Consider the following 23,800-nt stretch of genomic DNA (forward strand, 5'->3'; position numbering starts at 1 on the left):
AGAGATAAACTGAACTGGACTTATTAGAGCTAAACTGAAAATAATCGTATGGGAACAGAGTCTTAAATTCTTTAATAAAGAAAAAAAAAAGTACTCACTAATCCCTCAACCAAAAACTTAGTTGTCACAATTAATAGCAATTATCATCATCATTACTGGAAAAAATAATTTTAAAAAATTCCCACGTTTTTTAGTAATCTAGAAGTTGATTGATTGGCCATTGGCCTATAAAACCAAGCAACCAATAACATTACAAATGACCCTAGTATGTGCTTATGTGGGACCCATTCCTCTTTCCAATTTCCATCTTATTACCAACATTCAAAAGTCACCCCACTCCAACCAATCTTGAATTGAGCACCCTTTTCTCTCTCTAAATGGCTTAACTCTAAACTATGCTAAACACCATTGTTAGCTACTTCTCTTCCATCTCACTTTCCGTCTTCTACCTCTTACTATACCATTAAATTCCTAATTATACCACCTTAATTATTTCTATTTCTATTTAATTTTTTTATTATTTTGAAAAATGGGAAGTGGGCAATCTGGGCTAAGGCCCACCGTACAAGGGAGAACTGGGCTGGGTGACATGCCGGAAAGTTGTGTGGCGGTGATATTGGGCCGGTTAAGCCCACCTGAGATTTGCAGGCTTTCGGAGGTCAATTGGGCTTTTTATGAAGCTTCATTATCGGATTTTGTGTGGGAGACTAAGTTGCCGTCAAATTATGAGTATCTTGTTCGGAAACTGTTTGATGAAAGTCCTAAGAGAATTAGTAAGAGAGAGATTTTCTCTCGACTTTCTCGCTCTGTCAGATTTGACGCTGGTACTAAGGTGAACCATTAAACGAAGTTTATTATCTTTCTTTTGTCAGGTCTAGATGATTGTCGGACCGATAGTGTAATTTCAACTAGTAATGCGATTAATGAATTCGGGTCGAGTTTTAATGATTAAGGTGGATTTTGTGTGCGTGTGTGTGTGTGCAGGAGATTTGGTTGGAGAAAAATAGTGGGAAGATGTGCATGGCGATTTCATGGAGAGGAATGACGATCACAGGAATTAATGATCGTAGATATTGGAGTCATATTTCGACTCTTGAATCCAGGTGAAAATTCGATTTTGTTTTGTTTAAATTTGTTGTTTACGATGATTAGCAATGGTTAATTGGTTCATTCCATTTTTATAAAGAAAGTTTCTAATTATGGACTTTGGATTATAATAACTAAATTAATGTTTGATTACTTTGTTGTTAATGATGTATATTTATCTATAATTAGGAGTTTAGGACTCCGTAAGAAAGAGTGTAATCTTTGAGTGTTAGTGTGTAACATGGAACCAAAACCCTTTCAATTTATGTATTGTTGTGACTTTGTGAGACAGAATTAATTAGCCTTGTTGCACATTCACAATTGGTTTATCTTGCTCTAGAGTAAGCGCGAACTAGCTGACATTGCATATTCGCATGATGAGGGCCAACGCCGGTGTGTGTGAGAGACACGCATCGGTGTGGGGATTACCGACACAGGTGCTGTTGCACTAAGGCAGCCCTTTAAAGTCATTTTCTTAGGATAGAACGAACTATACTGTGTTAGGTTAAATTGGTTAATGATATGATATTGTAAGGCAGATTTGTAGTCTTTTGATTGATTTAACAACAATAATAGCTTAAAAATGTGATGTGATATTTTTCTGTTTTCCAAATAAGTGTTGATTTATCAAACTTTGAAAATAATGTTAAATTAGCTGTATTTACAAAAATTTATAATCATGAAATAAATGTCCATAAATCTTTTCTTGTGAAGCAAAACAAGAGGCTACAAGCTAAGGTCATTTTGTATGAACTATGACATTTGCGTGCCCAAAAAGTTTTAAGGGTCGTATTCAAGATTTGAACTTTTTGGCTGGCTCTTATTGTGCAAGAAAAGATATTTCCTTAATTCATGGACATAAATTATTTGTATGGAAATCTTAGTGGTTGTATGAACGGGAAACATGAAAGTAGTGACAGTTCTAAGTGCTACTCGTAGCCAATGAAACAGAATTTTACCACGATTATCAACAGTTATAACTTATGAATCATATAGGATGTAATTTGATGCGTAAATAGTTCAAAATTACAAAATTTACTTCTCTAATCCACTACTATAATTGTATTTTTCCCTTTTGAAGCTGATTTAATTTGTAATTTCGCGCAGTGCACAATTTTATAACTAATACTATTGTTTGTAATATGAGCTTTTATTTGTGAGTTCTGTAGGCATTAGTATTATTATGAATTTAACAAGTATCATGTTTTTGTGTGATTATCTGTTTACATTGAGAGAAAATATCAATTAAGTTAATTTATGATTATATGAATACTACTCGTATATGATATATTTGCAGCTTACATACTAGATCTGCAGCTCTAATTTCCTCGCTTAACTTAATCGTGTTTGAAAGTCAATGTCATCGAAATGAGTTACAATATCAACCTATATGAGATCACTTATATATAGTAAATTAGTAATATATATGATAGTAGATCAACTAAATTGGACTTTTTTTGGTTATTTAGCTTTGGAATCGGTCTGCTTCCTGATCTTGAAACCTTATTAGTTTAAGTATCAGGTCCCACAACTGCATTAACAAAGGAAGCATTGTAGTCATGTTGTAGACATCTAATAATTGCTGATTATCTTTTGATTTTTTTTATTAATTAACGTGTTTAGCGATTTAACTGTCAATTTGATCACCAATACACGCTGTTCTTTGATTACCATTGGCTGCCTTGTGTAGTCTTCTTCATGCATATATACGTATTAGTTTGTGATTTCTATATCTTCTTACGCAATTAGATTCTTAAATATCTTAGACTTTACATGATTACATTGCTTGCAAGCTAAACTTTGGGTTGACCCCTGTTCCTTCAATTAGTAAATTATAATCTGTAAAAAAAAAAAAAAAAAATATTAAGCCTAGAGCTTGTTTGGTAGACAACCAATAACGGAAGTAATTGTATTTGATTCAATGGTGGTAATAGTATTAGATTTGTATCTAGTTTTACGTTTCATTTAATTCATGAGAAAGAAAGTCCATTCCCAAACACGTGTTTCTCTTCATGTATAACGAATACCATCTAGTATTAGTATCATCTGGTAGGATATGGGAGTATAGCGGACAATCATTGCATATAGATGTAATGGTAAATTGAATTTAGTCTCTTCGAGTTTTTATCAAGGCTGGGGTAAGTTTATGAGGCAGCATATGCCTTACCCCTTACGTTACCCACCCTGGGAGGGGTGTCTTTAGAAGCATTGGGTACTTGGGGTTAATGTTTTTCTTGATGCATTGTATCTTCATGAGTTGCTTAGGATCCAGAGAAAAAGGAAAAACTATAACTACTGATTGAAAATTTCTTGTGTCGTGTGTAGATTCCAAGCGATTGCATACCTAAAGCAAGTTTGGTGGTTGGAGGTGGGAGGGGAACTGGAGTTCAATTTCCCTGCTGGTACATACAGCCTATTTTTCAGACTTCAGTTAGGCAAACCCTCCAAAAAATTTGGTCGACGAATTTGCAACACAGAGGGAGTGCATGGTTGGGACAGAAAGCCAGTTAGGTTTAAATTGTCAGCCTCAGATGGCCAGCATGCCGTCTCCCAGTGTTACTTAAAGCCAGCTGGGAACTGGCTTAATTACCATGCCGGGGATTTCACAGTTGAAAATCACCACACTCCTATGAAGATCAAGTTCTCATTGGCTCAAATTGATTGTACACACACCAAAGGGGGGCTTTGCTTGGACTCTGTAGTTATATACCCTAGTGAATTAGCAGACCGTATGCAGCAGTCTCAGCTTTTATAGTTCACTCTTAGTCTAAGGCCGGAGGTTTTGTAGATAGTAGAAATCTGTTGGAAACTGGGGGTGATAGAGCTATTCATTCGTCTGTTATGTCATATGTTATGCTATAGGTTTATAGGCTTAATATTATTTTTTCAGTATTACAGATAAATTAGTGATGTGGGCTTGCTGATGTAATGTAATACTATGTAAAATTCTATATTGAACATTCAAAAGAAAAAGGTTGGTGATTTGTTGTACATGAGGAGCAGACCTGCAGTTTCCTCTCTTCATTTTACTGGAACATAGATCAAAATAGAATAATGCCCGAGCTTCAGAATGTAAGATGAGCTACTACTCGATCTTTAGAGATTACTGATGAAATGATTTTCAGCACTGTCATACTGAGTAGATTTCCTTGAGTCTCTGACAGCCTATCTTAATCAAGAAAAGGTTAAGAGTCCGGGTATGGTCTATTAGAAATGCCGAAGCTCAACATTTTTTACATGGAATCACTGTCCTAACATTAGACACTAGTGCAGGATATCTGATTTAAAAGATGTAACATGTGCAGTTCGCGTTACAAACAATCACACATAGGAATGTTTTTCCTGCATTGGGATATGTTTGTGTATTAGCTTCTGATGGTGTTCTTTACCTCTTATCAGTGCAAAAGATGATTTTAGTACAGACTACAGAGTACTAGAGATTACTTGCTGTTATTTTTACAATGTGAGGCTGTGAGCTTAGAGAATCAAATTATCCAGTAACACCACCTGACATGAAACACAAGTAATCATTTATGGAGTACAAGTACAAAATACAGTATGAAGTTGTAGTATCCTAAGGCAAATACAAAAAACCCCTACAATATTTTCTTCAGATATCCTCTGTATATATCATCTTCCTCATAATGAGGTTTCCTGATGAATAGGATTGTTTAAATTGAATGTCTGCTTGATCTCTTCAAGGGACTTTCCTCTTATAATACCTGCCACCACCTTGTTTGTCAAATCTTCCAAGCCTTTGATTTTCAGATAATGCGCGGCCTAATAGATGTTTCGATGAACTGGTTAGAATCAGATAACAATATACATAACAGCATACCTCATACTTGTCACAACTCTTTACTTCAATTCTAGATAACTGCTGTTTTTGTCTTCTGATGTCAAAATTTGACAGTAGTATTTTTCTTCAAATACAATAACATTTAATGAACCTATTTCTATATACGAATCTGGCAACATAATTTACCATCAGAATTAAAGTTGATCTCGAAAACACATACATACCAGAATGAGATCAAAGAAAGCAGCTTGATCAGCTCGAAAAAGATGTAGTGCCCATTCTATTAGAGGATCATCATTGTTTTCTACAGCAACCTGGTTATCAAGGCGCTTGTTGAGGTAGTCGATGACCAATGACAATGTCTTACCATTTACCTCTGAAACCGAAACAACTTCAATCATAGATTTTATGGTCTCTGATTGCATAGCTGCTGCTTCTTCCACTTCAAAGGTCTTCCCATCTGAGCTCCTTAGCTTAATCTTTCTCTTATTGATCGTAGACGATGAAGACATGTTGTTGGGTGTCAAGGATGTTAATTGTTCAACATGATTATATAGCTAACTATGCTTACATAATTAAAAGGTCATAAGGGAGACTTAAGCAATGGGACTTGGTAAAGCTAAAAGCTGTATACAGTATATATGATATTCCTCAAAAATGAACATAATTTTTAGGGGGAAAGGTTTAGGCCTTTTTTTGTTATTGGTTGCCTGATCATTGAGTGTTTACTCTGCTTATAATAAAGTTTGTTTTGTTTTTTTTTTTTTTTTTTAGTGAAATCCGTTATTGGCTGTATTTTATGCAAAATGATGTTTAACGTCATAAGCATCTACTGTATTATATAAACTACAAAGAATGTTCTTAATACTACCAACTCCGTATAAATTAAATAAATACGAAGTATATTATAAATTGTTACCGTTGCTCCGTTCAAAGTAATTTAATACGGAGTAGTGATCATTATTACATTAATAATAGTACGTAGTACTACATACTAAATACAGAATCCGTATTTATTATAAATACACCATAATTACTCCGTATGAATTACTGCAAGATAGCTATGGAGTGTTAATTACCAATCACTCTTATTAATTAAAATAATAATGTGCACAAAAAAAATTAATTAAATTAATAATTACCGCGTATAAAATACGAAGTAATATTTTACTATCATTTTTTTAAGACAGTAATATTTTATCATTGCAAAATTCTTAAAAGCTAATTCAACTATTTCCTATTATTATTATATATCTTAAAATTAAAATCAATTTTTTAATTAATCAAAAACGTCTATTTATTAACCCATTTTTAACTATTTGACCATATGAAGAAAAAAGTCAAACCAAAAACTATCAAACTAATAAAGAATACTCCATCAAAAAGTCATTTATTAGTAGTATCAACAAGACCATAATTGTCCTCAAACAAAAAATTAATAAAAAAAAAAAAAACAAGGCCATAATTAATTAATCATAATTAGAAATTCAACATTTAAAATTAAATTAAGTTTGGTAAAATAAAAAAGGAATTTGGAATCTATATGGGTTTAGCTCAATCCAAGATAGGAGAACAAATGTTTTCTTAGTTTGGGCTTTGATTTAGGAAATGAACCCAACATCCCATGCATTCCTTATCTTGTCTTGTTAGAAAATGATATCTCATTTGATATATGTAATGGATTGTAATCTATTGTGATTTTACTATGTAGTAGAGTTTTAAGGTCTCTAAATCAAGCCTGATCTTAAGCCCATACTAAAATTAAAAATAAAATAAACATTATTAATTCTTTCCAAGGTAGATTTAATAAACCCATTGAGATTATTTAGTATCATATGAGATTTCTCAATTATGACAGCCTCATATGAGATTTCATTAAATGTGATATATTACCAAAACTAGGTTATTTTCTCACATGTTTTTAACAATGAAATCAAACAGGATCAAGTCAGTTATGAAGAGATTTATTGATGGTTTAATTCATAAAATCATAACTGCTAAGCTGTAATTTCTTTCCTTAAGCATGAAGGTCAATTATTACTCCTTTTGTCCTCAATTAATTGCTTAGGTAGGCTCTATTCAAAAAAAAAAAAAAAAAAAATGCTTAGGTAGGCTTTTCCACGCATATAAAGATGTAAATAGTGTAAAAAAAAAAAAGTATAAATGGTTTTATAATCCGTATGTTTCATAATAATTGACACATTTGACTTTTATCGTAACTTTGACCATCATTTTTTTTGTAATATAAAGTAAAATGTTTAAAGATATTGATAGTTAAAGTTATATAAAAGTCAAAACATGTTAATTACTAAAGAATAGAGAGAGTAACAAATACTCCCAACGTCTTTTTTAAGTGCAACATTTCTCCTGAACATGTATGTCAATGCAAAACTTTGACCAATAAAATGTTAATGTGAAATAAAGTCAAATGTGTCAATTATTTAGCAACTGAGGGATTAATAGACTTATATACAGACAATTATTGTAGGATAGAGTGAGTAACGTTTTTAAATTTCTTTAACTCCCTCCACATTTTTCACCTTACCCCCCCCCCCCCCCAATCCCTTCTCCTCCCTATAAAAAGAGTGTTATTTCTCTAGCCTATTACTTCTCATCCTTCTCTTCAAATTATCTCTAAAATTAAACTTCTTATTAGAACAATCTTTTCTTTTTAGCGAATTCATCTAATGGATTCACCAAAAAACACAAACAACAACACTCTTGAAGAAAATGAGCCACAAGATGTTGAAATGTTGTGCAACTCATCTTCTTCTTCTGATACTGATTATGATGCGATTAGTGATGCTGATGTTACGCTTAGCGACTTGGAAGAGATAGAAAATAAGGATGGTACTATTAAGGTATAAATCAATCTACTATGGTATTTAATTACTATCACTGATCATTAAAATTGAATTGTATTATGTACATTATTCTTTGTTCTTGCATCCTTTATACAATGACAAATTTCATTGAAAGTCATGCTTCTAACAAATTGTTTTTGATTTGTTAATACATCTTAATTTAATGACTAGAGTTGTGTCAAAAAAAAAAAAAAATGACTAGAGAATTGAATGTTGAATAACAAATATGCTTATGACATCTTATCATCATTGATCTATAAAATTTGCCTCAATTCTGTGTCACACAATGGCCTCTAAAAAAAAAATGTTTATTAACTCCCTTTTTTTTAAAAAAAAAAATGCACCCTTTGACAATTTTGTATGAATTGCTAAAAAAAAAAAAAAAAAAAGTGAAATTCACAATTAAGGGCCCTTGAGCATTGCTTGTTTGATATCATTGTAGTTTTCAATTTTTGGTTTTTTGTTTTCGTTTTTAAAAGTCGTAGCATATGAATTAAAAATTAATCAAAGTCATTGTTAAAAAAAAAAAAGGAAAACCATGTTCGACATTGATGTGGTTATTGGTTTTTTTATTTCGAAAGTTTTATGGTATATTTAACGGAATTAAAATTTGTCAAATTATTGAATTCGTCATTAATTTGAAAACTAATAATAACAATAAAATTCCAAACCACTTTTTGTGGTTTTTTATATTAATTTTACAAAAAACTAAAAATAAAAATAAAGATGATCAAGCCTTGATTTCTTGTTTTTGTTATTAATTTTTTAAAAAAATAAATGAAAACAAATGAGTCTAACAATTTAGTGCGACACTTAGAGAAGTCAAAATCTAATCCGACTTATGACCCAAAATAATATATAATTTAGATTTCGAGTCACATAGACGTAATTTAGCGTGACTTATGTATAAAATTAGATTCAACTAGACCCGGCCTTATACCCTCACCGAACCCGACCCAGACACCCGAACTGACACTTTCTTTTTTTTTTTTCCTGAGAAGCCGAGTTGACACCTCTATTGACACTTAACAAATATAAACCCTTGTCTACAAGAGTACCCAAAGTCGAGTCATATAGTTTTTGGCCCTAAATAGTGGTGTACTTGTGCGTAAATCTACCGATGCGGCTTGAGTTTAGAGACCATTTTAGGCTCCTTCAAGTCTTCCATCCTTCATGTATTAGATCGAGAGTCTATATCTTTATTTTTGTGGCAAGGTATGTAATAACTTTGATGATTTTGATTGAATTGGGGAAATTTGCATTATATGGCCATGCTTGACACAAGTACACAAATTCAAGTCACACAATATAAATAGTATACAGATGCTACAAAATAAACTGGGGAATCAAGACTTAGGGTTTGCAATTTGGGGAAAGTAATAATTAGACATTTATTTATTTATTTATTTATTTTTGTCAAATTGGTGGAAATTTACATAAATTGGCCAATGTCCGACACTTACACATGTACCTGTGTCAAAATGAGTACCAAAGATCGAGTGATTTGAGTCTTATACTACCTCCGTTTCATATTATTTGCAACGATTTAGACATTTTTATATGAAACGGAGTTAGTAGTTTAAATCTACAGATGCTACATAATTAAACTGTAATTCTGCTGTCCCTTTAGGCTTCTTCATGAATTTGATCAAGACTTTATTATACTCTTATTTTTTTTGTGGTGAAGAGGTTTATATTAGTGTGTCCAAAGATTATTATTATGCAGAGTTGCATTTTTAGGAAAGGAAATGCTAGGATGAATGATTATAAGATTGATAACATGATAATTACTCACGGTTTAAGTCTTTTATCATCTTGTTCTTTGGCTTCGGTAGTAGCAAAACAGTCTTGTAAACTTGTAACTGAAACGCTGAATATAGGCTAAACAATATCCTGTTTCGAATAAATAGTTTGTACTTTGTAGTAACATGGTGCAACAAAAGCAGAAATCATGATTTTGTGACTCAAAAATGTTAATAGGACTACAGGTTAAGTTGATGTACATACATGTAGTTATTTACAGTCGATTAGGTGTTAGATTATGTGACTTAATCTTTGTCGTAGTTTAACAAAAATTTCAGATATTGTATCAATGGTATGTGATTTGTTTCCCTAATATACTCGTGGATGCACGTGCTTCATACACGCTATCATGTTTCGTGTACTGCTTCGATTAATAGTGATAAGTCTATTATTAGCATGGAAGGTTACCTAGGAGAATCATACTAAAGTTCATTGATAAAAAAAGATATTGTGGTTTAGAACAGGACAACTTTTACTGATCTTTGGTTACTTTGATTCATAATTCTAACTGTAATCATTTTTATCGTGATGCTCAGAAACCTTATGAAGTCCTGAGTGTAGCTGAAATTCAAGAACGTGAAGAACTTGCCATCGTGAGTATCTGTGATGTACTTTCGATTCCAAGGGCTGAAGCTGCTATCCTGCTGCTTCATTTTAAATGGTAAAGTCCTATAATAATGGTTTATTCTCTCTAATTTCCTACAGCTTTAATATATTCAGACTTGGCCAATTTCGCCTATTTTTTTAAAGCAGTGGAGGCAATTTATATAATCTAGTGTTACAGCTTACTTATTCTAAAATGCAATTCCTCATTTCAACATAGCATACTGCTTATACTGATTCATTCTGTGTTATTATTTGTATTTTTTTGGGGTGGTGTTAGATGAAAATTGAGGAATAATCACTGATATCTTCTGATTGAACAGGGATGTTAGCATCATACCTGATGCATGGTTTTCAGATGGGCAGAATCTCCGTGATAAACTTGGTCTTATAGATGTTTCCTTTGATGGAGCTGGATCATCTAATACAAAGGATGTAAGTTACTTTTGATGTCAAAATGTTCACTTAACCTGTATGGTATGTGTTATAGTATGTCAATATGTCAAAATGTCCGGGAGTCTATGTTAGGTTGTCATTGTTGAAAACCTCCTAACGAGCTTGAGTTTTGTTGTACAGCTTACTTGTGGGATTTGCTTGGGAAAATTTCCTCCGGAGCTGGTTGCTGGTCCTGCTTGTGGGCATTTATTCTGCAATACTTGCTGGGCAGGTCAGTTCTGATGCAATACATATCTAAAACATAACTATATATAGTTACATATATTTCACGATTATATTTACATAAATCTTGTTCAATTTATAGTGATCTTACACATATTCCATCAACTTGTGTTTCCTTTTCTCGTGTAGGTTATATTGCGACATCACTCAAAGAACCTATCCCACCCCTATTGATACGATGTCCTGATACTTCTTGCAGAGCTGCCGTTGGTCAAGATATGATTAACATGCTGGCTTCTAATGATGAAAAGGAGAAATATGCGCTTACATTTATGAAATCCTATATCGAGTATAACTTAAAGGTCCATGAGATTTCTGTGCTGCTTAAATAATCTTAAACATGCATCCTCTTTGGTTCATTTCATGAATTATTTTGCAGTCAGAAAGATCCTGAGACAATTATCTCTGATAGTTTTTTTGTAAAAAAATAATTTTGTGTGATTGTGTGTTTCTAATCGCTTCAATGAAACATGTATAGGCTAAGTGGTGTCCCGGTCTTGGATGTAAGTATGCTTTGATTCTTCTTATTGGTGATAACCACCCCAAGGTGACTTGTAAGTGCACCCATACCTTCTGCTGGAAGGTGAGACTTTAGTTTTTTTTTCACTGTTTCCTAGTAAAGTAGTAAACTATAGAAGATTTATACATGGAATATATAGTTAAACAGAGAAAGAAACAGGTGTATCGATATATGCCCTTATCGATAGACTTGATTTGTAGTAATCTCTGAAGAGCAGAGTTTGGTTGTCTTAGTTACAAAGTTTTCCTTTTTACAGTGTACCAAGGAAGCTCACCAGCCAGTTGCCTGTTCAACTTATTGTAACTGGATTATGGAATGCGTCGTGCAGAGTGAAAACCAGTATGCCATCATCTCTGTGACTCTTGAAATTTTAGGGCCTCTTTTCTTCAGCTAATTCAAACAATATTCTGTTATATGGCGTTTTGATGATCAGTAATTCCATAAAACAAATACACCATTGAATCAGCTTAGATCTGTTTAATGCTTTGATCAGTAAAATCATTCTTAATCAGTAATAATCAGTTTCAGTGGAAGAGAACATGAACTGAGTGCTGCAGTTATTCTTGATATTACTAATCCTGATCTTATTCCTTGGAACACAATTGATTCTATATGATTGTTTATAGTAATGTTACGCATAGTACTTAATTATAGGTGTTTTGTCACATCTGTATATTATCTCCATGATATTGTAGTAATTGTACCTGTAATTTTGCTTTTGTCTGATGAGTTTCTGATAACTTATCTACCGTTTTACAGTAAGTCAATTACAAACATGAAAGGGTGCCCAAGCTGCTGGTATTCCTTTCAAATGTCTGGAGCTCATAAGCGTATGCAATGTCCATCGTGTGAATACCAGTTTTGCAAGTAAATTCTTGACAATTATATCACAGATTTGATTCCTTTAATCTAAATTCTTCTCCATCATGCATTTAATACGTTGATATAACTTTCAGGCTGTGCCGTGCATCTTGGCTGAATAATGGTTCATGGGATGGTGACGAGTTCAAGCACACATGCTCTAAGGGGAAACAGAAAGTAGAGGTGAGTGCTCTTTTCATTCCTCACTGAAGAACTTTTAGCTAGAGAGTACTTATTTTTATAACAGGCTTGTTATTAAGAGCAATTTTATCCTTCCTGATCTTATAGTTTGATGATAGAGAAGAGAAAGCACGGATTGCCCTGGCTAGCCTTAACAAGTATAATAATAGCTACAATCGTTGGATGGCTACTGAAATGGTAATTAACTAACTATAGCGCGTATGCCATTTCTTGAAATCTTTTCTTCAGCTTAAACTTAGTTTAGAAGTAAACTGGCAGTGTTCAGAGAGTAACCCTGTATTCTTTGGCTCTCCTTGCAGCACTTAGAAGCGGCTAGGCAAGAACTTTATAAGCTAAAAGATGGCCAGGTGAGACTTTCCAAATTTTGTATATGTTGTACTTTCATTAGCTTCCGAAAATTGTTTCCACTATTAGTCTTTTTCTGAATTTTACATTTTAAGTATGATTTTGTACATTTAATGTTGCATTATTCCATAGAATCGGCACTTAAGTATTACAGATTTTCATACAACACAAAATATATAAGCATTTTCTTGGTAAAATAACTATTTCCTCAAATTTTTGATAGATATGTAAGTCTCATCTTTATAAAATTTGCAGCTCAAAGCAATAGCTGAAAAAACCGGCCTAACTGAAGCAGAACTTAGCTTTTATACTGATGCATGGATGCAGGTGAATCCCAGTACTATTATTAAGAAACATTACAATGGAGAAATCATAATATGACATTTACCTTCTTTCTTTTTCCTTTTCTCTTGCAAACAGATTGCAGACTGTAAGCGAGTCATGAAGTGGACTCATGTTGCTGAGTACTACACACCACCCTTTGAAACGGACAGAAGAAACCTCATACATTTTATTATGAGTATGCTGCTTATTTCTATTATAATATCGAATACAAAATAAGTGTTACTCCATTCCTCCAGTTTTATCATCTTAGTTGATCTTCTGCAGGGCATGCTGAATTTGTTGTGGAACAGCTTTATCAGTTTGAAGCTCAGATGACAGCAGTACTCAACATGGAAAAACTGCCACCTCAGTTCTCAGAGATTCGTGATCGTCTGTGTTTGAAGACAGGGTAATTACTAGCTTATTAGCCTAATTCTATCATCTACATGAATTATTCTTATTCAGATTTTTTGTTACACTCAGAATTATTAACATATTGTGACTTGACTAATGCAGTGTGGCTCGAAACTACTATGACAACATGGTGTGGATCATAGAGAACAGGGTTAAGGATCTGAGGACACTTCGCGATCTGATGGGCATCAAGAGTTTGGAACAAGGGATTATTACTACAACTGCTGCTAGTATTGAAGACACTCCTCAACAGCCAGTCAAGAATTGTGAGCATTGTCAGTTTCCGAAGAATGGTCCTGTTGGCTTCCTTTGTGATATGTGTTATCATTAAATGTTTCTCATTTGTGTTGGTAAACAATATTTGGCCAATCCTTTGTTTAATTTGCTAGGAATTGTGATGGTTTCATACCATAATTCCTAGAAGAATAATTTCTGTAAGACAATTTGTTTGTGTTGGTGAATTGCAACAATACTAGAATGCAAGTTTGGAAACTTCATTATTGTCTTTGATTTTGTGGAAGCTCGTTTTGGGCTGTGCTTTACTATAAAGAAATCCATTTTCTAATTTGCATGTCTAATATAGATGGTTGATTCAAGTACAACCGAACTAACTCTGTGAATATTTCAGGTACATTTTAGTGTTTTAAGTAATTATCGAACACTTTGTCTTGTTCATAGTTACATAAAAAGACTTGGGTACTTGAAGGGTGGGCAAGGAGCATCAAGTAAGTATCTTTGTAAGGCCCTTTTTTGTAAAGGGAATTTGACAAAGGGATATTTAAGAAAAGAAAAGACTTGATACGAAGTATTAGGTTTTCATGTTTTGTTTCACTAATAAGATCACATTTGGTGCGAAACTAAGGAACAAAGGGAGATGAAACCCTTCTCAAATATTCGAGCTCTTTTCCTTCCAAAATTAAAAGATTTGAGAGGAAGGTGAAAAAAAAAATCACTTTTTATCCCTTCATTTTACTTAAGATTTCTTTCTTCAATTGTTATTTTAACAAACAAAATGTTCACAATAAAAACTTGTGTGGCTTCAAAAATTCCAATAATACTATAAATGTTGGATCATTTTAAAGTTGTTAATTGTTTTGGATACATAATACGTGTCTAGGCCAAGATCTCATTGATATTGAACTTATTACTTGATTTGGATTTATATTCATTCATTTCAAAATAACTGTATATGTCTATTAGAAAAATGTGTCGATCAAATTAAGACACTTGAAAGCAAGTACTAAACATTAAACATGTAATGGAATTTTATTTGTTCATTTTTAACTTTTGAGAAATGACCACAAGACCAAACAGGAAAATAAAAATATTTTAGAATGCACCTAATTCATGGGCTAATAGCGTTATAAAAGACTCGGGATTAAGTATAGTGCATGATGTGTTGGACAGAGAGGGAAATAGAGAATGATGAAAAGTAATTACAGTAGTGATTAGTGAATAAAAAGCATAATCAACTACTTAACAAATATTATTAATATATGATTGTGGAATACCTTTTTGAAAGAGAGATAAATTGAATGTGTATCAATATGTCTAAATGTAAAGAAAAAAGGACGGACTAAAAAAAATTCTAGGAAAGAAAGTAAGAAAAGATTGATGTCGTACATGAAGAGAAAGCTAATGATTTAGTTTATTAATATAATGTACTTTTGTAATTTTGGTGAAAACTAAGCTAAGTTTGTTCTTATCTAATGGAATTAGGCAATTAGCCCTATTTTTTTCAGAAGCTAATAATTACATACTCTTAACTTGGAAGTTTATCTCATGCATTTAGAACCTGTAATCAAACCATGTTTATAAAAATAAGGTAATAATGTTTTAGTTTGTTGAAACTAGTTAAATTTAATTTAAACCGGTTCTTTAAAAAAAAAAAAAAAAAATTAACCGGTGTGATTATGATTAAGGGTCTGTTTATATTTACTGAACTGAGCTTAACTGATTGGAGCTAAACTAAACTTAACTAAATAGAGTTGAAATGAATTGTTTATGAGAGGAAGAAATTAAGATCTAAACTAAACTGAACTGAACTGAACTGAACTGATTAGAGCTGAACTGAATTGAACTGAAATTAAGCTGAAGAGTTAAAACCCTAAGAGTTTTAAATTTGATACAAGTTCATTTTAGTCTTACTTTGATTGAAATGATTTACTTATGCTACATATATAGAAATTCTCAATTTTTTATAGACCAAATATAACGATATTATTTTAATTCTATATTTACTTTGTATCATATTTTTTTAAAAAAAAAATAAAAAAAATAAAAAAGCACTCGCACAAATACAACAAATAATTTTACTTTATTTTTACATAATTTTAATTTTATTTTTCTAAGTGTGAGCCTGTGAGGTGTCCGTTACACTCTATTCTTCTAATCTCATCATCCAACCTCTAACATTCATCTATTTGAACCCTTTTACCAAATAAAAACCATTTGAACCCTCAAGAGTTGATTAAATAAAAACCAAAATAAAAAAAATTAGGTTAAGCTAAACATTATGAAAAATTCAAAGTAAACGCCAGTCAATCAGAAAGTGGGCCTCTTAGTTTACTTAGCATCCAATATTTTTTCGCAATTCACTTCATTTTTCCTCTCATCTTTCCCCCATTTTCTCTCTTCACTTCCTCTTTCTTTCCTTTAAACCTCCTCTGTTTCTTCTCTAAATTCTCTGTTTTTACACCCAAAAATACTCATCCATTTAATCAAATTAATTAATCAAAACATAAAAAATGCCTAATTTCACCAAAAAATTCTCATCTGATTCACTTTCTCATCTCTTCTCTAGTTTAGTTTCCCTCGATCGTCGTCAAGGTAAGTAATTTTCAATCTTTCTCTTTTTTCTCTGTTTCTATACTCTGTTTTTAGTTTTTTTTTTTCAATATTATTGATTAAGAAAAGAAATACCCTTTTTTATTGGGTTTTCTTTCATCATTTTTGTAAATTCTCTGTTTGATCATTTGGGTTTTTTTTATTATTGTTTTTTTAATTTTGAAATCATGTTAAATTTTCATTTTTTGGAAAAAAAAAAAATTAGGGCGAATGATTGAAGATGATTGGGAATACATCGAAATTCTCGATCGTGAACTCAGCTCCGGCGATGAAAGTGATGATAACTCGGTCATTGGGGTAGGATCCGAGATTGGTGATCAAGAAAATTCCCAAATTCATACGAATTATAAGGTCATCATTATAATTATTTGTCACATATTTATTTTTGGATTGTATGAAATATTTGTGATCATATTTGTATGTTTTATATTATATTTTATAATTTTTGGTTACCCCTTTTGTATGTTTGATATTGTTGATTAGTTTAGACTGGTAAGAAAAGTCATTTTAAATGTTTGGTTATGTACTTTTGTCATTATGTGTGCTTTTGAATGGGTACTAAAATTAAGATGGATAACTTTAAATTATTGGTTGTTTATAGGAAATTATTGAACAATTCAACTATACTTAGTAATGTAAGTGGCTTTAAAAAGTTTGATCAATAATTGGAAATTAAGCCGTGTTCGTGATCACTCGGAATACTTAGGCAATGTTGGTATCAAAGGAAAACATTTTGAAATTGAAGTTGCTGTCTTCATGGTACATAGGTTTTCATTTTTGTCCTTTGGGAAAATCATATTTGACACATGAAAATGATATTCGACCCTTTACATCTAAATAGTAGATAAGGACGTAACACAATGTGAAGTGTAACATTCATGGAGTATTAAGAGTACAATATCTATATATGGCCCTTTCGATATAATTTGCCTAGTATTTAGCTTACACAAAATTTTCGGTATCCACATAAGTCTTTTTCTCTTGATGGCAATTTCTCTAGAGTTTATACTAGATGTTTAGTGCATTAAAATGCTCTCTCAAGTTTTGAAATATTGGCTAGTTGAGATTTGGATTAATGCAAAGTGTTCCCTGAACATGTTTTAGCATTCTTTTCTGTATTGTTTAGATAAAATGCACAATAATGAGCAAAGCAGAAATTCGTCGATACCTGGAAGATAGAATAACAACAGTTTCTTCTGTCCTTTTATTGCCAAGAAATGAAGCTGCAGTTCTTCTGCAACATTTTAAATGGTAATGATCAGTTGCCTTGATTTCAAATTATTATACCCTTGATTCCTTGAGTACTAACTATGTGCATCTTTAAAGGGATGTCAATCGAGCCACTGAAGAATGGTTTGCACGTGAAAAGAAGGTACGCGAGGCAGCTGGTCTATTTGTGAGTCCTGTTGTTGAAACCCCAACTGATGCAGTTGTAGTAAGCACCTCCATCAACCTGATCTGTAGTTATATTTTTTTTTCGTAATTGGTAATAAATAGGACTTTGCTCTTTACAGATTGCTTGCAGATTATGTCGTGCAGAATTTCCAAGATTTTTGGTGTTTTCTGTTTCCTGTGGTCATCAAATATGCCGTTCTTGCTGGGAAGGTCAGAAAATCTTCTCAATCTTCTTTAATTTAGTATCCTATCGCGTTAACTTGCTTTGGCTCAATCAATTATGCTACTGGTGCTAGCTTATACATTTGCTTGAATAAATATTCACAGGCTACATTAGAGATACAACTATTGATGATCCTCGATGTTTCAAGCTGCGTTGTCCTGAATCATCTTGTGGTGGTGCTGTGGGTCTTCCCTTGATAGAATTTCTATCATCTGAGGATGTTAAAATTAAATTTGAAAAATGTGTTCTTGATTCTTACATTGCTGGCATCCGTGAGGTGTGGTAAATTGTAACTTTCATTTGTTGGAATTGTTATGTTTTTCTATTGTGAAGATTATTATGCTGCTATAATCCAACCCTTTGTAATTTTTCTCAGGCAAAATGGTGTCCTGCTCCTGATTGCGATTCTGCTGTATTCTCTTCTTATGCTGATGAAGGAATGGCTACTTGTCTGTGTTTACATAGTTTTTGCTGGAAAGTAAGATTTCTCTTGATTCTAAAATCACTATTTAGTTAATAGCTAAATCATACTATGTACAATATTAACTAAATGGAATATGATATTAATGCAAATAATACGCGCACACAAACAGATTACTTAGTGATGGATGATGATTTTGCAGTGCTCTCGGGAAGCTCATGCACCTGTTGATTGTGACACTGCAACTGAATGGATGTCTGAGGGCTCTCGTCAGTCAGAGATTTGGTATGATGATAGTCTTTCGTAACATTTTAGTGCTGCGTATTATTTTCTTGTATACAGTTTTCAGTTTCTGAGATTTTTCCATAGGGTGTTAGAAAATACAGTGACATGTCCAAAATGCAACTCCTCCTATGAGAAAACATATCTCTCTACATATGTTTTCTGTGATGTCTGCGAGCATGGATTTTGCGGGTAATGTTGCATATTAATTCCCTTGTCTACAAATGATTGAATGAATCGAAGTACTTGCTGAACTTATTGTATATTAACAACATTTAATTACTGTCATACTTTCAGTTATTGTGGTGGAGAATGGTCTGATCATGAAGGTCAAAGCATTTGGGACATTCGATGTTATTCCGATGGAGTAAGTTTTGGATTTCCTTAATATATATGCATTTGCTAGCATTGTTTCGGATATGTCAACTTCTCAATTATATTTGGTTTTTTCAGGATAATGATGCTATAAGCCAACTTAAGAAATCCCACGAGAGATACTATCTTCATTATGAAGGATGGACTACCTGTGAATCGGTATTGGACAGATTATTTCCTTTTACCACATTTGAGATGATATCATTATAAATACAAGTATATTCTAATTAGTACTGATCTCGGCCTTGCAGTCTAGGGCAAATGTGCTATCAGATCTGAAGGTGTTTCAAGACTTGCAGGTTAGTATTGCTAGCATGTCATGAAACTATACTTGTTGAAGCCGAAAACAAATCATCTTCTATAGCTATGGTAACCAATAACGATGTATACGTTTATTGTGTCCCTCTCAGCATGACATTCTGTGCTTCAATTATAGCCTCCCTTCAAAAGAGGTCAACTTTATTGCTGAAGCACTAGGACAGGTTAGTTCAATAGCTACTGTGATATATTTTCAACCATATGCAACACTGCCACTAAGTTTAACTCAAGGTTATGTTCCTCATTTTATGGTTTGTTAGGTTGTTGAATGTTGGCAACTTTTGAAATGGACATACGTATATGGATATTATTTGCGTGATGATGAGCATGCCAAGAAGCAACTCCATGAGTTCATGCAACGTATACCAATTTTTGTTCGCAATCTCATTCCTTATCCTATAGTATGTTGTACCTGTTATAACTTTTCTCAACTGTTTGAACCGTTAATTTTGCAGAGGAAGCAATATACTTTGCTAATCGACTTCATAACCATGTTGTGGGGGAACTTGAGGCTCTCCTGCACGGAGATGTTTTCGTTGGAAAGTATTTGGGATTCCGGAGCAAGACCATTAAGTTGACCAGGTATTTACTACATTATAGTTACTTAAAGCAATGTATGATATTTGTTTTTCAGATTGACATGTTTTTCTTTTTCATGGAAATCTTGGTGTATCTTGTGTTCGTCTGGTCCTATTTCTGTGCTTGTTGTTGGTGCTGATTCTTGATGATTGATTTTGGGCCGGTGTTTTTGTTATTTGGTCTAACCTGATTTGAAAACCAGGGTGATAAGAAACTACTTTGATCTACTGGCGGAAGGTTTAATGGATGGACTGTCAGAAGTAGGAAGTATGCCTGAGTTTACCCCAAGGATGAAGATGTCACACAATCTAGGAATAAGCAGCAGCAGCCAAACAAGTCCAAATGCAAGCGAGAGGTCAATCCTAAGGCTGAAGTTGTCACGAGCTCGAGGGACATACAGCTTCGGCCAGATTACTCCAACTGCAAGCCCGAGCTCCAAAATCATGAAAGTGGAAGGTGACACTGACATCAGCAGCCCAGCTAGCAGCGTAAAGTCTGATGATTCTTGGGTTATACCAGAACCTGAACTTCAATCTTTATCCTTGACTGAAAATAAATCTTAAACCACTCTAAGTCCAACAAACTTCAAGATGTTCCAAACATCAGCAGTAGAAAAAACAGTTAAAAGCACTAATTGATCATTCGTTTGGTTTCCTAGTCTTCCTTTTGACAAGTGTTTTAGAGATTTTGAATCGTATATTGGCTATAGTTTGGTTGTACAGCACTCAATCCTTAAGCTTTCGCTTATGTGGTAATTAGGAGTTTGATTTTGCAGGCTTGAATATCAAGATACATCATATATATGAAATGTAAATTTGACACAAGTTTTGTTTCCTGCCATAAAACTTATCTGGATGGAAAGTAGGCCTAGAATTGACTCTTCTTCAGTTCTTCGATTGATCATTAAGCATTCATCTTTTTAGTAGTGCTGAGTTCTTGTTTTAGCTTTGCTTAATCGATGCGACAAGTCTATTAGTAGTGCATGACATATGACATCATGTAGCCTTTTGTTGCATAAATCATTAAATTCACCAAATGCACACTTGGTAAAACCAATCCAATCCAAGATTTTCCTAACTTAATTTTTTTTTTTTTTATTTACGTAAATGTATCATGAACATACTGAAGTGTTTATAGTTTATACATTATATAATATCATTACTAATCTAAAATCAGGTTAATATATTGTACTCCATAGTGTATGTCTCAATACAATGCATAATCAACGAATAATTGTCCAATACTGTACCTTTATTGTTATATTTTCACAAGAAGGACAAATCCAATGAATAAGGCTCCAAAACAAAACAAATATTAATTTCCTATAATATAAAGCAGATTGCTTAAAGTAAACTTGGATATGATCTCTTTCTTCTCTTTCTTTTGAGACTACACTAGTATCTTGTATCTAATTCCTCTGCTTCTTCTCTGTTACCAAACAGAATATATCAATGTTTCAATTCACCCACCATTTTTCTTGTAAGCCCAATTCCCTTTGTAAACTTTTGTCCATATTATCTTCCTTTAATCATCACCAAGGCAAGTATAGTGATTTTTTTTTTTCACTTTTTTCTTCTTCATAATTAGTGAATTTTGCTATTTTCTTTGTATTTTTCTGTTTATATACTCTGTTTTTCCTCTGTTTCTGTACTCTGTTTTTCCTCTGTTTCTGTACTCTGTACTATGAGTTTAATTTCTGATTACATTTCCTTTTTTTAATTTTTTTGAAATTAGGAGGCAATATTGAAGATGATTGGGAATACATCGAGGTGCTTGATCATGAGCTCAACATTGGAAAAGAAGACAAATATGTTACAATTGATCATCATGAACATGTGTTCATGATTTAAATTGTGATTAACAGGCCTTATTGGCAACAGTTCTATATTCCTTAGTCTAGCCTTGGACATTCCAACAAAGTCCCATAACTTGCATGTTTTTTGACTAAAAATGAGAAATCTATGGCTCCTTGTACAATTAAAACAATGTGAAAGCACCAATTAGGTGTATGTACAATATGTCATAGCCTCACAGGTTCGAATTCATCATCCTCGATTTTGTATATTGTAGAAATAGTAATGCATAGGGGATCATTTGGATGTAAAAAAACATTTACAATGCGAAATTGGTATGTTAATGATAAAGACTCCGTATATGATATATGAACGATGTTATATCAATCAATATTTAATATTGCCGATATAGCAAGTATAGGTATAGGAAAACATGTCCTTACAAAAAACCGCCACTTTTATATAAATGCAACAATATGATTAACAACATTCTTACAAATTAGTCATTAGATTATAAGTTTAAATCCAAGTTGCAGGCACATCCTGAATCAATGCATTCTTGCTTATCAATCCTTTTGAATTGGTGGACATGGATACATGGTGTCGAATCCACACGTCTCAAGACCAGGGAAATGAAGATCTCCGAATCTTTGTTTTACCTTCAATGCAAGCTCTCCTAGAAGTCTTCCTTCTACCATTACCACATTATTGCTTGCTAAGAGCATCATCCCAATCATTAATGCAAAGCACACCATCTTAATCATGCTTTGGTTGTTAACCCCCTTCATCTTTATTTATTCAAATCTTAAATGAATTTATTTATTGAGTTTGATGAAGTTCCTGGTTGATTTTATGTTGCATGGAATGTATATAGAGTCTATTAGCTATATTTTGATATGCTTAATATAGATCGAATTAGATTGTATTTGAGAAACGAATGAGTTGGTTCTGATTTGCATTGGGTTGTCATTTGTACGTGCCAAGATGGATAATTAGAGAATATAATGGTGTAATATATAAGAACCATTAAATATGAAGGCTATTATCCACGCTTTTTGAGGAATTTTTTATGTGACGGGGCCCGGTAGCGAAAAGTCATGAGACCCTAATAGATACATCTTAGGGTCATATAATGACGTTTGCAACCATATATGACTATTATAGGTTGTCAAAAATGTCCGTGGTAGGCTTCAATTCACGAAATCGATGCAAGTTTCGAACGGGTAAAAACTGACCGTTTTAAGGCAAATTGGATGGTTCCACCCACCCAATTTGTCTCTTGGAAGGTATCAGGGACCATGGTAAACATCTCGGCAATTTTTATTTCCGTACGAAAAAAGGTCAAAAAGTTCCAAAATTGAAGGCTATTATTCACGCTTTTTGAGGAATTTTTGATGTGACGGGGCCCGGTGGCGAAAAGTCTTGAGACCCTAATAGAGACTTCTTAGGGTCATATAATGACGTTTGGAACCATATTTTACCATTATAGGAAGTCAAAAATGTCCATGGTAGGCTTTAGTTCACGAAATCGATGCAAGTTTCGAATAGGTAAATAGACTGTTTCTAGACAAATTGGATGGTTCTACCCACCAAATTGGGATCTCAGAGGGTATTAGGGACCATGGTAAACATCTCAGCAATTTTTATTTTCAGGCGACAAAAGGTCAAAAAATTCTGAAATTAAAGGCTATTATCCACGCTTTTTGAGGAATGTTTTATGTAGCGGGGCCCGGTGGCGAAAAGTCTTGAGACCCTAGAGGATACATCTTAAGGTCATATAATGACGTTTAGAACCATATATGACCATTTTAGATTGTCAAAAATGTATGTGGTAAGCTTCAGTTCACGAAATCGGTGCAAGCTTCGAACGGGTAAATTGAACATTTTAAGGAAAATTTTATGGTTCCACCCACCCAATTGGAATCCCGGGGGGGTATTAGGGACCATGGTAAACATCTCGGCAATTTTTATTTGCGGGCAAAAAAAGATCAAAAAATTCCAAAATTGAAGGCTATTATGCACGCTTTTTGAGTAATTTTGATGTTACGGGGCCCAATGGCGAAAAGTCT

The 23,800-nt window shown here is 33.1% G+C and overlaps 4 protein-coding genes across 4 annotated transcripts; 3 read left to right on the forward strand and 1 right to left on the reverse strand.

Annotated features, from left to right (window-relative positions):
- Window positions 1-268: 268 nt before the first annotated feature.
- On the forward strand, window positions 269-4,120 carry LOC145608136 (F-box protein PP2-A11-like). The gene is made up of 3 exons (XM_081663737.1): window positions 269-832; window positions 985-1,103; window positions 3,412-4,120. Exons 1-3 carry the CDS (start codon window positions 530-532, stop codon window positions 3,839-3,841), a joined length of 852 nt encoding a protein of 283 aa, XP_081519863.1. The 5' UTR covers window positions 269-529; the 3' UTR covers window positions 3,842-4,120.
- Window positions 4,121-4,576: 456 nt separating this feature from the next.
- LOC145607570 (SKP1-like protein 1) lies at window positions 4,577-5,397 on the reverse strand. The gene is made up of 3 exons (XM_081663182.1): window positions 5,110-5,397; window positions 4,809-4,866; window positions 4,577-4,593 (listed from the first exon to the last, which is right to left on the reverse strand). Exons 1-3 carry the CDS (start codon window positions 5,395-5,397, stop codon window positions 4,577-4,579), a joined length of 363 nt encoding a protein of 120 aa, XP_081519308.1.
- A 6,731-nt stretch (window positions 5,398-12,128) lies between these two features.
- LOC145607571 (putative E3 ubiquitin-protein ligase ARI7) lies at window positions 12,129-13,829 on the forward strand. The gene is made up of 8 exons (XM_081663183.1): window positions 12,129-12,220; window positions 12,310-12,397; window positions 12,503-12,592; window positions 12,715-12,762; window positions 13,016-13,087; window positions 13,181-13,280; window positions 13,370-13,493; window positions 13,601-13,829. The coding sequence occupies exons 1-8, from the start codon at window positions 12,129-12,131 to the stop codon at window positions 13,827-13,829; spliced, it is 843 nt and encodes a 280-aa protein (XP_081519309.1).
- A 2,324-nt stretch (window positions 13,830-16,153) lies between these two features.
- Window positions 16,154-20,825, forward strand: LOC145608343 (putative E3 ubiquitin-protein ligase ARI10). Its single transcript, XM_081663955.1, has 16 exons — window positions 16,154-16,327; window positions 16,551-16,696; window positions 17,472-17,596; window positions 17,672-17,780; window positions 17,860-17,950; window positions 18,068-18,240; window positions 18,340-18,441; window positions 18,587-18,669; window positions 18,754-18,858; window positions 18,964-19,033; window positions 19,120-19,200; window positions 19,293-19,340; window positions 19,452-19,523; window positions 19,620-19,719; window positions 19,815-19,941; window positions 20,141-20,825. The coding sequence occupies exons 1-16, from the start codon at window positions 16,246-16,248 to the stop codon at window positions 20,499-20,501; spliced, it is 1,875 nt and encodes a 624-aa protein (XP_081520081.1). The 5' UTR covers window positions 16,154-16,245; the 3' UTR covers window positions 20,502-20,825.
- The last annotated feature ends 2,975 nt before the right edge of the window (window positions 20,826-23,800 follow it).

This window comes from Chenopodium album, chromosome 23, assembly GCF_948465745.1.
Source record: "Chenopodium album chromosome 23, dcCheAlbu1.1, whole genome shotgun sequence".
NCBI classification, from domain to species: Eukaryota; Viridiplantae; Streptophyta; class Magnoliopsida; order Caryophyllales; family Amaranthaceae; genus Chenopodium; species Chenopodium album.

Coding starts and splice junctions, on each gene's coding strand:
- LOC145607571 (XM_081663183.1), top strand. CDS start 12,129: ATGAAAGGGTGCCCAAGCTGCTGGTATTCCTTTCAAATGTCTGGAGCT. Junction 13,088..13,180: donor ATACTGATGCATGGATGCAG/GTGAATCCCAGT, acceptor TCTTGCAAACAG/ATTGCAGACTGTAAGCGAGT. Junction 13,281..13,369: donor CCTCATACATTTTATTATGA/GTATGCTGCTTA, acceptor GATCTTCTGCAG/GGCATGCTGAATTTGTTGTG.
- LOC145608343 (XM_081663955.1), top strand. CDS start 16,246: ATGCCTAATTTCACCAAAAAATTCTCATCTGATTCACTTTCTCATCTC. Junction 19,524..19,619: donor TTGCTGAAGCACTAGGACAG/GTTAGTTCAATA, acceptor ATGGTTTGTTAG/GTTGTTGAATGTTGGCAACT. Junction 19,942..20,140: donor AAGACCATTAAGTTGACCAG/GTATTTACTACA, acceptor TTTGAAAACCAG/GGTGATAAGAAACTACTTTG.
- LOC145608136 (XM_081663737.1), top strand. CDS start 530: ATGGGAAGTGGGCAATCTGGGCTAAGGCCCACCGTACAAGGGAGAACT. Junction 833..984: donor GATTTGACGCTGGTACTAAG/GTGAACCATTAA, acceptor GTGTGTGTGCAG/GAGATTTGGTTGGAGAAAAA. Junction 1,104..3,411: donor ATTTCGACTCTTGAATCCAG/GTGAAAATTCGA, acceptor TGTCGTGTGTAG/ATTCCAAGCGATTGCATACC.
- LOC145607570 (XM_081663182.1), bottom strand. CDS start 5,397: ATGTCTTCATCGTCTACGATCAATAAGAGAAAGATTAAGCTAAGGAGC. Junction 4,867..5,109: donor CTTTCTTTGATCTCATTCTG/GTATGTATGTGT, acceptor AACATCTATTAG/GCCGCGCATTATCTGAAAAT.